Consider the following 16,601-nt stretch of genomic DNA (forward strand, 5'->3'; position numbering starts at 1 on the left):
TTTCAGTCTCAGGATATTAGAGAGACAAGGTGGGTGAGGTAATATATTTTATCAGACCAACTTCCATACTTTGAATGGTCCCTTAGAATATGTGCTAGCCACTTACGTTAAACAATCAGATCCATCTTGCAGTTAGCTGTAACTCTGAGAGTACCTTTCCAGACCTGAAGAAGAGTCCTGTGTGGCTCAAAAGCTTCTCTCTCTCACCAACAGAAGTTGGTCCAATAAAAGATGTTACCTCACCTACCTTGTCTCTCATGGGGTGGGTATTCATGACAAATGTGAGTCTCACCCAGTTATTTATCTCATATTCAGGATTATGGAATGATATAAACTGTGGTTATCCAAATCCTTTTATATGTGAAAGGCACAACAGTTCCATTAATGCAACACTTTCTCCTACAACACCTTCACCCCCAGGAGGATGTCCGGAAACTTGGCTTTTGTTTCAAAATAAGGTACAGTAACATATCCACAATGTGTTGTATTTTAGACACAGGAATTCTGCATTTTTATATTTATTATGATACAATATTGGAGGAAGAGGGACAGATTTTCACAAAGAGAGGACTTAGGTCTGCATACATTATTTTTGCATGCAAAGGGGATTATGGCATGCTTGGCATATTCATTTGTGATGAAATTGCATGCAAGCAACTTGCTTTACAAAAATTATGCACCATTTCATGAAAAACGGGGTCTGATTTTTTTCAGTTATTGGGTGGTTGAGCTATTCTGGTAATTTATAAAACTATATTTAAATCATTTAGGAAATAAATCATGGGATATAAGCAGTGTAAGTTGCTTTAAGTCTTACATACCTTTCACACAGGAATGATCCTGGTAGATTTTAATGTGTATATTTAATTGAATTTCCACTTTTTTCTGATTGATGCTTTTTTTTGGAGATTTATTAGATAACTAAAAGTGAGTTGCAGCATCAGCCCTGAGCAGAGCATATGAAAAAGCCCTCTCACCGTGCATTAGAGAAACTGTTCTGAACAGTAGATCATTTTGTTCAACAAATAACTTATTCTTCGAGTGATTGCTTATGTGTTCACCACATGCACCAGTGCCTGAAGTTTTTTCCTTAGCAGTATCCGTACTGGGGAGCACCGCGGCGACCACTGGAGTGGCACCTGTATATCGTGCTACAAGGGGAGCCACGGGTTCTCCCCACCCTCGGTTCCTTCTTGCCACCAGTGAAGGTAGTTGGAACTTTGTGCTCCAGCTCTGCTGCAGCCTTTTCTTCTCGACCTTAGTGGTACCATTCGTGGATCGTTTCTTCAGTTGTTAGAGTGGGCTCGGGGAATGTCCTGTGCCCCAGGATTCAAGTCGTGTGACTCCTGTCACTGTTCTATGCCTAGGAGTGACCCGCATGCTGAGTGTCTCTGCTGCCTGGGTGAGACTCACATCAGCGACCGTTGTAAGATCTGCAGGTTGTTCAAGCCAAGGATTAGGAAGGAGAGAGACATTAGACTTCGACTCTCCTGATGGAGTCGGCACTGGCCCCAAGGCCAGCATGCCGGGCGGACTCAGCACCGGCCGCCACGTCGTCGGTGCGTAGCGAGGCCCCTTCTACCAGTCAGCGCCACTCTCCCTCCAAAAAGCAATGGAAGGGTCCTGCCTCACAGCAGTGCTGTGACAAGGAAAAGGGGGAGGCTCGTCCCGTGTTGGGCAGCCCTCGGTCCCCCCCCGGGCTCAAGACCTCCGACTCGTGTGGAGCGGAGCAGCCCGGCACCGTTGGCCCGGGCGTCCCCACTGGTACGGATGCCGTTGACGCCGGAGGTGATGCAGGCTGCGAAGGACATTATGAGCCTGCCAGTCACAAGCACGCAGCTGGACACGGGCCCCAGGTCTCATGGCAAGCCTCCATTGGGTGCCCACCAGACCTCTCCAGCCAGCCGCAGTTCCCACTCCGAGGATCGCTCCTTGCACCGCTCGGCACACAGTGGCCACTCATCTTGTAGCTCCTGCCCACCCTCGATGCTGGCCAGACCATCCAAGTCGCCGTCGGGACGGGAGTCATGGGGACCCTCGATGCCTCCTGCCAGCAAGTGTAGGCACCGAGAGAGGCAACGGGAACGCTCCCCTGTATGGTGTAGGTACCGCACCTGCTCTTGATGGGATAGATGCTGTTGTTCCCGTTCCAGGTCCCAATCAGCTAGTCGTCGTGCTCGAGACTCCCCTTGGGGTGCCTCGGCAACCGGGCTGCCAGTCCTTGTGTCACCGTCACGGGTACGAAGTAGTTCTTCAGGCGAGTACCATTCCTCGACGTAGAGGTCCAGGTCCCGAGGGAGACAGCGTCACAGGCACCATTCCTACCACTCCCGGGGCATCGCGTGTTCGTCGGCGACCTCGGCATCTGGCCACCCATCCTCGGTTCACGCTGTTCAGTTGGGACAGATAGTGCCATCGGGCTCTCAACCGGGTAAATGGTAAGGGGCCCCATGGCAGGGACAGTGGTGCCAGTGGGCACCATAGCCATGATGCCAGCCAGGACAGGGGCTCATTTGGTCACTGGAGCATCTCAGGCTCCATCGGCCTCGTCGGGCCGCCTACGGGACAAGTCGGCGGGTCACGAGTCGGCAGACCCGCGCCCGGACTCTGATCTGGGGCTCGACGCCCTGGCACCGACCGAGGATCTCGGCTCTGTGCGGGATCTCTTCCCGGCACCAGACGACACCATATCAGCGCCTCCGCCATCAGTCCCACAGGAGGACTTCAAGGCACACCAAGAACTGCTAAAGCGGGTGGCATCCAGCCTCCAGCTGCAGGCCGAGGAGATGGAGGGTCTGTCCGATTCCCTCTTCAACGTTCTGTCTCCCTGGGCACCAGACCACATGGCCCTGCCCCTGCACCAGGGTATTGCCAACATCTCCAACACCCTGTGGCGAACCCCTGCCTCCTTGGTCCCTATTCATGCTGGCCAAGGACCATGAATGCCTCTATTCTCACCCGTCACCCAACTTGCTCGTGGTGGAATCGGTAAACCACAGGGAGCGACAGGGCCAGCCCACGCCCACCCCCAAAAATAAGGACGCCAGATGGCTGGACTCCTTTGGGAGAAAGCTTTATTCCTTTGCAAGTTTCCAGCTTAGGGTAGCCAACCACCAGGCCTTACTGAGCAGATATGACTTTAACCTTTGGGAGTCTCTGCCTAAGTTCGAGCCCCTCCTCCCAAATTGGGATAGGAAGGACTTCAAGGCACTGGTGGAAGAGGGGGCAGCAGCAGCAGCTAAAGCGGCCCTGCAAGTGGCGTTGGATGCAGCTGACACTGTGGCCCACTCGATGGCTTCCGCAATTTCCATGCGCAGGGCGTCATGGCTCCTGTTGTCGGGACTGTCAACGGAGGCCCAATCCCTGATGCAGGACCTCCCGTTCGATGGGAAGATGCTCTTTGCGGACAGACAGACGTCAGGCTGGATGGGATGAAAGATTCCCGCACTACCTTGCAGACCTTTGGCCTCTGTCTCTCTAGCTAAGGACAAGGCCAAATTGCTTCCGGCTGCTCAACCTGCTAGGAGCAGATACAAGCCCCCATAAAAAAGACCCAGAGACCAGAAACGCTGCTCTCAGCGGCAGTCCCGCTCTGCCCCACAGCCCGGGCCCTCCAAGGGCAAGAGATAGGGAAAGAGGCGGTTTTGACTATTTGCAGGGGGGCACCTGGTCTGTTGCCAGGGATACCTCCCGTTTAATAAAGTTTGTGTTCTGCAACAGATTGTCTGCCTTCCACACGGCATGGTCCCGCATAACATCGGATCAGTGGGTCCTCAGTACCATTTCCAAGGGCTACATGTTGCAGTTCACCTCGCCCGTGCCAAATCACCCACCCTCCTTGTTGGCCCCGGGGGACCCAGAGCATGTCCACCTCCTGGGGCAGGAGGTGGACTGGCTACTGCACCTGGGGGCGGTGGAAAGGGTACCCGTAGAATTCCAGGGCAAAGGGTTCTACTCCCGGTACTTCCTGATCCCGAAGGCCAAAGGAGGCCTCAGGCCCATCCTGGACCTGTGGGACCTAAACTGGTTTCTAGTCTGTTCCAAGTTCCGCATGGTGTTCCTGGCCTCTATTATCCCCTCCCTGGACCCAGGGGACTGGTACACTGCCCTGGACCTTCAGAACGCGTATTTTCACATCCATATATTTGAGGGGCACAGGCGCTTCCTTCGCTTTTGAGTGGGGATGGACCAAAACCAGTTTGCGGTCCTCCCTTTTGGCCTATCCACGGCATCCAGCGTCTTTACAAAATGTATGGCTGTGGTAACGGCCTATCTCAGGCGGGAGGGCATACAGATCTTTCCTTACCTGGACGACTGGCTCCTCAAGGGGGAGTCCCACTTCAAAGTAAAGACCCACGTGGAGCTGCTCCTATCGACATGCGCCAGTCTCGGCCTAGTGGTGAACAAGACCAAATCAACATTAGTTCCCATTCAGTGCATAGAGTTCATTAGGGCCCTGCTGGACTCCTCGAGGTCCACAGCCTCTCTCCCCTTGGACAGGTTCAAGACCCTAAGGGATCTTATCGCCTCAGTCAAGGCTTTCCTGGTGACCGCAGCGAGGGCGTGCCTTCGAATTCTGGGGCACATGGCGGTGTGTACTTACGTGGTCCGCCATGCCAGACTCCGAATGAGGCCCCTCCAGATCTGGCTAGCCTGCCAATTCTCTCAAGCTCGGGATGGCCTAGACAAGGTGCTCACGATTCCGTCCCCGATACTGGCTTCCCTTCAATGGTGGTCTTGCCCGAGCAATATGATGCAAGGAGTTCCTTTTCGGGATGCCAGCCCAACCATAGACCTGGTGTCCGACGCTTCAGACCTCAGCTGGGGAGCCCACACAGGGAATGTGCAGACCCAGGGAATGTGGTCGACCCCGGACCTGTCCCTTCACATAAATGTCAAAGAGCTCAGGGCTGTGCAATCGGCGTGCGTGGCTTTCTACATGCACCTCTGTGGCAGGGTGGTCAGGGTCCTCACGGACAACACCGTTGCCATGTACTACATCAACAGGCAAGGTGGGACATGCTCCCTAGCCCTCTGCTGGGAAGCTCTGAACCTTTGGGAGTTCTGTACAGTCCACAATATCTCCCTGAGGGCGGCACACCTCCCAGGCATCTGCAATATGCAAGCAGACCGCCTCAGCAGGGTCTTCTCCCCCCAGTACGAGTGGTCACTCCACTCAGAGGTTGCTCACTAGCTCTTCCAAAAGTGAGTAGTTCCCCATATCGACTTGTTTGCAACCTGCCAGAACCGGTGTTGCCCCTGGTTCTACTCCAGAGGAGGGGTGGGGAAGGGCGCGATCTCCAATGCATTCCTCCTACGGTGGTTGGGCCAACTCCTCTACACCTTCCCCCATGCTCCCCCAAGGGCGCTGCCGCTCCGCCCGGACCTCCTCTCCCAGGACGAGGGCCGCCTCCTCCATCCCAATATGGCCGCGCTTCACCTGACAGTATAGCTGCTCTGTGGCTAAACGAGGAGGAGAACAGGTGTTCAAAGCAGGTAAGACGAGTCCTCCTGGAATGTAGGAAGCCATCCACATGTCGGACGTACATGGCGAAGTGGTCCAGGTTTGCCAGGTGGGCGAGTGAGCAGGGGGTCTCCCCTTCTGCCGCACCTCTCCAGCTTATACTGGACTACCTCCTATCCCTTAGGGCCCAAGGACTAGCACCTGCCTTGGTCAGGGTGCACTTGGTGACCATATCAGCCTTCCACCCGCCGGTGCAAGAACATTTGGTGGTCTTCCACTTGATGACCTCCCATTTCCTGAAGGACCTCAACCGTTCGTTCCTGTACGCTAGACCCCCGGTGCCACAATGGGACCTAAACTGGGTCTTGTCCCGACTCACGGGACCTCCCTTTGAACCCCTGGCCATGTGTTCCTGGTCTCACCTCTCATGGAAGGTGGCCTTCCTTGTAGCGATCAGGTCAGCCCGACGTGTCTCAGAACTTAGGGCTTTAACCTAGGAACCTCCCTATACTCCCTTTAACCTAGGAACCTCCTTTATACTGGGATAAAGTCCAGCTCTGTCCACACCCGACATTCTTCCCGAAGGTGATCTCCACCTTCCATATGGAGCAGAGCATCTTTCTTCCCATGCTCTGTCCTAAGCCCCATTCCTCGAATGAGGAATGCCGCCTCCACAGCTCAATGTGTGTAGGGCACTGGCCTTTTATCTGGATCTGACCAAGCCGTTCTGGAAATCCTCACAACTTTTTATTGCCTTGGCTGAGCTGGTGAAGGGGCAACTTATCTCCACCCAGTGGCTTTCCCGCTGGATCACTTCATGCATATTCACGAGCTATGATCAGGCAGGGGTGCCCCTGCCACTGATCGTTACGGCGCACTCTACGAGGGCTCAAGCCTCATTAGCGGCCTATGTAGCCCATGTCCCTCTCCAAGACATTTGTAGGGCGGCCACTTGGGCCTCAGTTCACACATTTACTTCACATTACGTGATCATCTCCCAGTCTAGGGATGATGCCAGGTTCGGCAGGGCTGTACTTCGTCCCGAGCTATCATGAACTCGTACCCACCTCCAGCAGATACTGCTTGGAATCACCTACTGTGGAATACACATGAGCAATCACTCGAAGAAGAAAGGATAGTTACTTGTTCCGTAACTGGCGTTCTTTGAGATGTGTTGCTCATGTCTATTCCACACCCTGCCCTCCTTCCCCTCTGTCGGAGTTGTCCGGCAAGAAGTAACCAAGGGTGGGGGGAGCCTGAGGCTCCCCTTATAGCGCGATATACAGGTGCCACTCCAGGGGTCGCTGCGGTGCTCCCCCAGTATGGATACTGCTAAGGGAAAAACTTCCGGCACCGGTGCATGTGGCAAGCACGCACACCTACTGTGGAATAGACATGAGCAACACATCTCGAAGAATGCCAGTTACAAAACAGGTAACTGTCCTTTTTCTTCAGAATCTCTGCTCCCATTCCTCCAGGGGCTTAATTCATTCTGCAAGAGACTATGAATGCAGATGTTGTGTATGACTTTTAATATACTGAATTTTTTGTTTGTTTTTGTTTGTTCTTTGCTAAGGTGGCAATATATCACCTCTCCACACTGAACCAGTGCGGCTTTACACATGTTATGCTAACCCAGTTTTCTGTGTCAATGTTAGGACATTCAGCAGAGACAGAACTGGAATTTCAGGACCAGATTCTGATCTCAATCGCAGAGGTGTAAATCTAGTCTCACTGGTGTTTCTTTGGATTTACACAAGTGTGTCTGAAATCAGAATCTGGCCCTTAGTGTTCAGAATCGTGAATGAACGCCACCAGCATCAGGAACTTGTGAAAGCAGTCATTAGTAGTGTTGCCACAGCTGTATCCTCCTAGCGACTGCAACGTCAAATCTCTCTAATAAAGATTTCATAAACCCGACAGGAAGAATCTCCTATTCTGGTCCTAAAAGCACTACTGCATTCAAACCCATGTGGCAAGTGTCAATATACTTCCTATCCATTAAGTAAATGACCTGATAATTACTATCTCTAATTAGATGAATATATGATGTTGGGAGCTTTCTCTGATCAGACCCAGAATCATACTTTTAATTCACACAAGTAGTCTTCACAACTTCCATAACATTAATTTCCAAAGTGAAGGATGATCCTGCTTCCCATGTTGGACGCAAACTGGTGTGAAAATTCCATTGTAACAGATCTGTGGAACTTACTATGATAAAGAATAGGAAAACTTATGTATGTTTACTTGAAAATGTCCATCTTGCAAATAATAAAATTCACAGATCCAGTCCGTCACAGAGACAGAGTTGGAAACTCACCAACAAAGATTCAGGTTTGCTTCTTTAGGGAAAATTACCTTCATGTTCCACAATAGCAGAAGCTGTGCTTTTTCTTCCAAGTATACTTAATACAATCAGTAAACATTGGAATAAACTGCCTAGGGAGGTAGTGGAATCTCCATCTCTGGAGATATTTAAGAGGAGGTTAGATAAATGTCTATCAGGGATGGTCTAGACAGTATTTGGTCCTGCCGTGAGGGCAGGGGACTGGACTCGATGACCTCTCGAGGTCCCTTCCAGTCCTAGAGTCTATGAATCTATGAATAGTAATGCAAAATGGAATTATCCTGACCCTAGAAGTTGGATCAGTTGGATGGAACTTCAAGAAACAGACTATTCCTCTGCTGGCCATGACTGACAGGTCTAGCTCTGTCCCCAAGTTCCAAGAAGGCTCAAGTAACAGCTCTGTTGACGTTATTACTTGAAAAAAGAATGTTTCAGGTCAACACAGAGATATTTTTCTGGTCCACAATGTACTACCAGCTCTTTTTGTGCAAATTTCAGCCTCATAGACTACCAGACATTTCTTTAAAAATGTATTTATTTGCATTTTATCACAAAACTCACTGCTTTGCTTTTTGATTCAACCTATGCTTTGTACGGCTAAAGACATACACAAGCTGGTTTCAATCATTCTGTAGCTCACCAAATATAGGCAGCTGGCCTGTAAAAGCAGCCAGCTTCTGCTTGTTGTTTTAAGCTGATTTCAAATCAAATCTGGTAAACATATTTTCTTAAAGAACACACTTTTTTGGCATCTATAGTTTTACTTTTCACTTTATAATCAACTGCATCACCTCGAAAACCTCATTCTAAATGGGGCTTTCTCACAAACTTTTTGTAGAACACAGTTTAACATTCCTATGGTGATGCAAAGCTTTCACCTTCCTACTTGAACATGGCAGTCATGTTAATTAAAAAAAAATGGTCTCCTATCTGTGGGGAATATTGCTGCAAGTAAAATATTTACATGACTTATTCTTATTTCAGTGTTACAAAATGTTTGGCTCAAATAAAGATGACCGACTGTCGTGGCATGCTGCACGAACAGCTTGTGTGAATTTGGGAGGAAATCTAGTTACCATCCCAAATGAACAAGTGCAAGGTACTGTACCAGATACCATTCAATTAATGTAAAGAATTGTAAATGCAAGCTTAAAGTGTAACTCTTCAGCAGCAGTAATATATCTTACTATTTTTGTCTGTTACTGATTACATATAGAATTAAGAAAAATTTTAGTTACATGAGACAAATGTATATCTGAAAGCATATACTGTAGATATGAGTGCCGCTATGTACTTTTTAGTAGTAACAAAAAGCTGATAGGACCAAGGCACCATTGGGAGACTGATTTGATTACTGTGTTTGAGATTTGTTATACTCAATTATTTATTATTAATTATTTATCTGTCAACTTTTAAAGATTGTCACCTGTAAATTTAATCTGTTGAGAATTTTCCTCAAAACCTCCCACCCCTTCTGACTCTTTTACTTTATAATGACTGTACTGTTGCCAGCTTCCCAATCCATTGTGTCAGAAAAGTAACATTGGGACAATGTGAAGCTTCTAACAGCAAAGCATCTTTATAGCTGAAGTGAACTAAAACTGATATGAACTCTCCTGCTGCTGATGAGATCAGGGCTTGTGGACATGTCCACTTCAAACTGCTTCAATTCCTAGTGTTGCCTCACTGAAAATAAGTTATTATGCACTTCTTTTGGGGGAGCTACAGGGTGGGAGAGCACATGCAGAAGACAAAAAGAAAGTGAAGCAGGAAAACGTGACACAGTCATAGAAAGGGAAACAGTTGTAAATGGATTAAAAACACATAAGAAAATGCAAGAAATGCCCATGCCAGAGGCACTAGAATTCAGGTGGTGCCTCCCTCCCCCGCCATGTGGCCCTGGGGCAAAATTGCAGAGAGCAGCCAGCCAGAGATCAGAAGCAGCTAAAGCAGGGACCTCTGGACATTCCAGTCAAAACTGCGGAATGTTCTGTGACTTTTTCTGCTCGGTGCTGATTGGCTAATTGCTCCAACCATCCCTCTCCCTCCTCACACTTCACCCCATACCTGCCTGTCCCCCTCACCCTCTTCCCTTCCCCTTCCTTTCTATTTAGCTGATCCCCTCCTAAGTAGCCCCCCCCCATAACAACTCCCCCCATCTTCCTGTGTCATCGGTTGCCTCTTGTCTTCTACTTAGATTGTTTAAACTTTTTGAGAGAGGGATTGTCTTTTTGTTCTGTGTCTGTACAGCGCCTAGCACGGAAGGGTCCTGGTCCATGATGGCAGCTCTGCGGCACTACAATAATACAAATAAAGAACAACAACAAAGATAGGAAAAATGACTATGAAAAACAGCTACTGCACCAAAGCAATAGATATAAAGTTAAAAGAGCAGAAATAGACAAACAGAACCATAGTGAGAGAAGTAAATGGGGTTATATTCTGACATTCACAGTTACATTACTGTAAAATCAGAGTAATTCCATTACCTTCATGCTAATGTATGATTTTCCATAGTGGAGAAAATCAGACTCCCAGTGCAGAAAAAATTAGGGATCAAATATGACTGTTCTATCAAAATGTGGTTGAATTCCCTCCAAGAGAAACGTTCCTGTTGTGACCAGATTGTACGAATTCCTGAAAGGTTGCTTATGCACAAGGGTTGAATTCTAGGTAAGAAACATATGAATAGTAGAACTAGTGGGACAAACCAATATTATTACTGGCAACAGAAGCGTGCAAGGAAGGGTTGATTTCCCGTTGCACTTCCCAGCAGGACCACAGCACTAACATTTGTCACAAACCTACAGGTTTTATTCCTGGCAGGATAAGGCACAAGTGACGTTCGTATTAAGAAAATTTTGGAGGATAACCAGCTGAGAGAACAGAGAAACAAAAATGGCTATTAATTCAATGAGAAGAGTAAGCTCCTAACTGAAACTCTAGAAGCTGGTTAAGATTAGCTTTGTGATAATCGCCTGTTACTGACCAGAGCTGAAGCTTGTGTACGCTACAACTATAAGTCTGTGACAAGTTAGTGAGATGGTTGGCCCTAAATTTGGTTTATGTCTGCACAAAATATGATTGATGCTGTGTTTGTAAGTTTGGCAGCCAGCCATGTTTCAGCCTTGCCAGGGGAGGGTGTTAGCCCATGTGTGTCTTCCAGTAATCAGAACACTATTATTTTGCTGAGTGAATGACAGCCATTTATCTGTGTAACCAGTTTGGTTGGTCCTCTTCCTTTCCAGCTCTCTGTGCAGTAGGACAACCCAAAATACCTTGCTGTTCATGCTGCTCGTGACGCTGTTTGTGCATATCCCCTCTGCATTCTATCACTTGCTAAGGCAGTTTGGGATACCTATCTAGATTTTTCCAGAACGCAGCAATACAAATGTGGATAGGCAACGTGGCAAGTGCAGATGCACGAGCATGGTTGGCACATAGTTGTGTTTTCCACAAAAGAGCATTTACATTTAACTCATCCATATTGTAATCAGCTTAGGTGGAAGTATCAAGAACTGGTATAAAAACATGAATGAACTTGTAATGTGGGTGGGTCCCAGTGGTCCCCCAAGAAAACAAGGGGCAGGGGAGTGAGGGCAGTCAGGCAGCGTACACTTCAAACACAAGATTCTTGTTGACCCTAAAGCAATTTTTTTATCATTTCCAGAGATGTGATTTCCAGCTTCAGTGCCAGCCCCAGCATCCCTGTATAAACCTCAGCAACAAAGATTGATGCACATATATCACACCTGTTCGTCATAAACTCTTCTGGCTTCCCATTTGCTTCATAGCAGAGTTCAAAGTCTTGGTCATAGGCTATAGAGCACTTGATGGAATAAGACTTAGGAACCTCAGAGGGGAAGCTTTACTAATCTGCTGTTGAGACTATTCCTGTACTTGGAGAGTCAGACATACAGCTGTGATATCTTGAACAAATACAAAAATTGTATATCTGAGTCCTTGCTCACCCAAACTAACAACTTACCCTCCTCAAAGTGCCTTTCCAATTTTGTCCGAAATAAAAATCTTCCCATCTTGTTCTTTTTAGTTGTTTTTCTGTTTCTTTTAACTTAATGTTGAAATAATATCCATTTATTTCACTTTCTCCACTAGACATTCATCTAAGTTTGCAAACTATCTGATTAGAAGAGTTATAAGATTCAATACTACAAGAATTTTTTGGACCATGGCTGGCCCAGTTCTGGCCACATCAGCAACTTCTCTGATGAAAAAAAGCTGTGTTCTACTACACTTCATGTAAAATGTTTTTCTTCTTTCTTTCAGCCTTTCTCACCTTCCATTTAAAGGATTCTGTGGTTGATATTTGGATTGGATTAAATGATATAAACCATGAACTCAAATATCTTTGGACAGATGGAAGTGGAGTCTACTTTACAAATTGGGGCAAAGGTTTCCCATCTGGACAAATGTCATTATATTCATATGATAGCCAGGTGAACATCAATTACAAATTGTTGTTAAATAACTGTACCATAGTTACTGCTCAGTTTATTTCTGACTTAGTGAAGACATTTTCTGAGGCTAGAGCTGTGATACTGCAGGATTCAGGTCTTTCACAAGTGCAAAAGGCGTTTAAATCTTTGATCAAATATGTTTAGCACAATCCTGTCTCTATTGTTTATGGTGCTTGTCATAAATTGTTACACTGATTATTGGCTCAGCTTAAAAAAAAACATTATTGCAGCTGTACAGTAGGAATCCAAATAAAGGAGCAGCAAGTGAAGTATGAGCAATATATTGCAGGACACCCAGTAAGAGCTGCACCAATAGGGTGTGTTGTGAAGGATTTCCAGCAGGATGAAGCTGCTGAGCTAGCTTAATAAAGGGGACTGCTATGTCGCAAGGAGGAGTCATCCCTGGTTGAACTAAGTTTCAGGAAAGAAGAGCAGCTTTAACTTGTGCACATCTCCATGGCACCCCTGCCTTGTGGTGTTTGCTATGGGGATAAAAACTGAATTAGTGCATCACTTTTATCATTCTGACAGTGGTCCTCCCTAGCTGGCATTTTCCCTTTTGGGGCTTTGGGCTCCTACTGGAGTAGGGCCACTTACTCAACAACATCTTCTCTCTCTCCTCCAGATGGGTGGAGATGCTGCTGCTGTGGGCGAGAGGCATGTGTTACCCTAGCTTCTGTAAATAAGCATTTGACTTTTCAGAAAAAAATCTCTTCCTTTATTTTCTCAGCATTCTAGAAAAGGACATTCCATCCATCAAGTTCATCTCTCTGCTAATGCAAGATTATTTCGTACTGTGTGGTGGAGTTACAATAAGTAACTCCTTGGATAAGGAGTTGATCCTGCCAAGGACTGCAGTAGGGGCACGATCAGGCTTTGAAGTTGTAATGCAATTTCAATATAACCTTGATTTTGATACCCTATGACCCTCTCCAACTTCCTGAAAATAGCACCTTGCTATCAGAAATTTCTCATGTGTTATCCTGAACAGATGGAGAAGTGTTGGAGAAACTCTGAAGTTTATCAGACAAGGCATTTTTAAAATATGTCACTATGGAGGAAAAAATATTTTTTCTTTTCTGAAAAGCATAGTGTTTTTATAAAGTCCTGTCCTAAGAGTGGCAAGGTCTGTAAGGTTTCACTGAGAAATTGAGAAGTTCATATGCGAAACCACATGGTGGGGGAATCTCAGAAGATTCCGTTTGCCAGGGGTAAGCAACAGAATGTGATCATTTCTCTGACACAGCTACAGAGTGCAAAAAATGCCATGCTCAACTTTTCAAAATGTTTGCAGATGTAAAACATTTTTATGAAACACTGTGTGTTTCTTATAGGCTCACAGAAGCTCTGTGGATTTGGAAGTCAAGGAAATGGAAATGCCATCTCAACTCAGGCATCTCACTTTCATCAGTGGACATTCTTAAAAATTTGGGCCTAAGTTAGGGTTGCCAACTTTTGAATTGCACAAAACTGAACACCTTTGCCTGGCCCTGTCCCGAGGCTCTGCCCCACACTTACTCCATTCCCCCCCCTTGTTGCTCGCTCTCCTCTACCTTCACTCACTGGGGCAGGGGGTTGGGGTACAGGAGGGGGGTGGGGGTGAGGGTTCCAACTAGGGGTGTGGGCTCCAGGGTGGGGCCAGTAAATGAGGGGTTCAGGGTGCAGGACAGGGCTCTGAGCTGGGGTAGGGGGTTGGGGTATGGGAGGAGGTGCAGGATGCAGGGTCTAGGAGTGACTTAAGGTGTGGGAAGGGGCTCAGGGTGAGGAAGGGGTTCAGGGTGCGGGCTCCGGGCAGTACTTACCTCAGGTGGCTCCAGGGAAGCAGTGGCATATCCTTCTGGCTCCTAGGCAGAGGGGCCAGGGGCCTCTGCATGCTGCCCATGCCCACAGGCACTGCCCCCGCAGCTCCCATAAGCCATGGTTCCTGGCCAATGGGAGCTGCGGAGCTGGCACTCAGGGTGGGGGCAGTGCATGGAGCCTCCGTGGCTGCCCCTGCACCTAGGAACCGGACATGGCCGCTGCTTCTGGGAGCTGCACAGAGCCAGGGCAGGCAGGCAGCCTGCCTTAGCCCTGCTGCACCGACAACTGGACATTTAGCAGCCCGGTCAGCAGTGCTAACCAGAGCCACCAGGGTCCCTTTTTGACTGGGCATTCTGGTCAAAAAACCAGATGCCCGGCAACCCTAACCTAAGCGTTTCTAGTTTGCAGTTGATATTTTGCACAGCTGCAACTATGAATTTGAAAGTGGGAGAAAAAATTTCAGAGAAGTGCATTACTCCTTGCCTGTCCAGGGTTTCTTTGGAACAGACTGCAGTAGCCGTGTAGAGGGATCAAGCCACTTTTTCCTTCCATGACTAACTTCACCCAAGATCTCCCTCTGAACTTTCCCGTGGGATGCCCTCCATATTATACAACATGGGGATGGGAAGAGAATAGAATTTCTGCACTTCCCCCTTCTCTCAGCCCCCCCCTTCACCCCAAATTGTTTCACGAGATTGACTAGGGAAAAATCACAGGCAAGTTAAGAAATAAGGGCAATACACGGGGAACAAAAGCACATAGAAGTCACCAGCATAATGCCAGCATTACTGAATCTTAAAATGATGCAGGAATGAAATTTAATTATATTCATGTCTACAGATGTAAAAGGGGGAGGACGTTTTCTCACTTGCTTTTGATTTATTTATTAACTGATTTGTGTATCCTTTTTTCCCCTAGGCTGACTGCGTCTTGATGAGAAATAGTCCTGTTAAGGAGGCAGGGAAATGGGTTGATGAAAGCTGTGGCAACAACAAAGGCTATGTATGCCAAATTAACAAAGGTGCATTTTTCAGAAATCTCGTGCAAGATATTTTTATTTGCTTGAGGATTAAATGCTGGATTTCCACTTGCATTATGTCACCACGATCCTTCACTTCAGTGGCTATGGTTAGAAAAAGTACTATTTATAAATATGACCATCCAAATCTTGGTCTACACACTAAACCAGCTTTTAAAGGCTTTTCTACATAGAGAAGTTCAACTGTGATCTGTTCAAAAAGCTAATTTAGTTAAACGAGTGCAGACCCCTGTATATGATCACTGCCTATATCCACCCATACATTTACCAACACAAGGTAAACCAATATAAGACAACTGTAAATTGATTTAAAAGGGTTCACATACAAGGTTGCACCAATTTAGCTAAATCAGTTTAAAATCACATCTTTTATTAAACCAAAAACGTGCAGAACTTTGTATGTAGACCAAACCTAAACCAATGTAAATTAAACGGATGCAACTTCCGTGTGGACAAGCTCTTAATCCCTGGATGTATTCAGGGTCATAGTTTCCTTAGCCTTTTGTTCCTTCACTTTAGCTCTGCTGAACTAGCACAGTTGTGAGAGCATAATTTGGATTCTATGCTAGCCATTGTGCCATCATCAACATTGTAAGATACCGTCAATGACTATGTAAACTCTGCCCTCATTTGACACCTGTGAATCCTCACTTTCTTTAGTGGGTTTGCAGAGCTTTAACCAAGACCAGAAGTCAGGAGATAGAGGAGTCTCTTTTTATCCATGCTTTGCAATCACATGCAAGGCCAGCCACAATGTGGCCCTAACCACTTTTTAAAAACTCCAACGACTTTACATTCCCCTTTTTCTTCTCCCTATAGACTCCAAGTTCTACCATTCATCAACAGCAGTCCCAGCAAACTTTATCCGTTATGGTAACAGTAGTTACTTGTTCGTTCGTTCCAAAATGAAGTGGGAAGATGCACGGCGAAAATGCGTACATGAGTCCTCTGACCTTGCCAGCATCTTAGATCCCTACAGCCACTCATTCCTGTGGCTACGAATGTTAAAGTATGGGGAGCCTGTATGGATCGGTCTGAACAGCAATCTGGTAAGAACATCTTTCTACTTTCTGTGATAATACTGCTTTCACAGTCCTTATCTTAATTCAGTTTTGATCTCATTAGATTACATACTGCCCTAGCTACTTGTATATAGTGTCATTGTTTAAAGGCAGGGAATGTGCTTAAGCTTTGAATCATTAACAATTCATCAGTATTAATCAGATTAAATCACACATTCTCTGGTCTTATTCTTTCTGGCATTATGCTCTATGTTTTTTCCAGGCAAGTTTTTACTTCAGGTCATCTCACTATGGCTTTCTTCATACGGACACACTGTCATGTTCCCCCTTGGAAAAATATCCAAACTTCTTTAAGTGTGCGATAAAAATTATTTATTTTTATCCAAAAGTATTTCTCTAAATAACACCTGAATTTATTTTAAACTAACGTTATTATTAATCTCAGGAC

General features: G+C 46.7%; 1 protein-coding gene across 1 annotated transcript in view; it reads left to right on the forward strand.

The window, feature by feature from the left end:
- The window catches only part of LOC123364409 (macrophage mannose receptor 1-like), an 89,194-nt gene that overhangs the window by 53,044 nt on the left and 19,549 nt on the right, over nt 1–16,601 (forward strand). Inside the window, exons 20-24 of the mRNA XM_045006532.1 lie at nt 316–458; nt 8,799–8,913; nt 12,102–12,271; nt 15,011–15,113; nt 15,951–16,180. Of these exons, the coding sequence (XP_044862467.1) occupies nt 316–458; nt 8,799–8,913; nt 12,102–12,271; nt 15,011–15,113; nt 15,951–16,180 (761 nt within the window). The remainder of the gene's footprint in view (nt 1–315; nt 459–8,798; nt 8,914–12,101; nt 12,272–15,010; nt 15,114–15,950; nt 16,181–16,601) is intronic.

Source organism: Mauremys mutica, chromosome 2, assembly GCF_020497125.1.
Source record: "Mauremys mutica isolate MM-2020 ecotype Southern chromosome 2, ASM2049712v1, whole genome shotgun sequence".
Taxonomy (NCBI): domain Eukaryota; kingdom Metazoa; phylum Chordata; order Testudines; family Geoemydidae; genus Mauremys; species Mauremys mutica.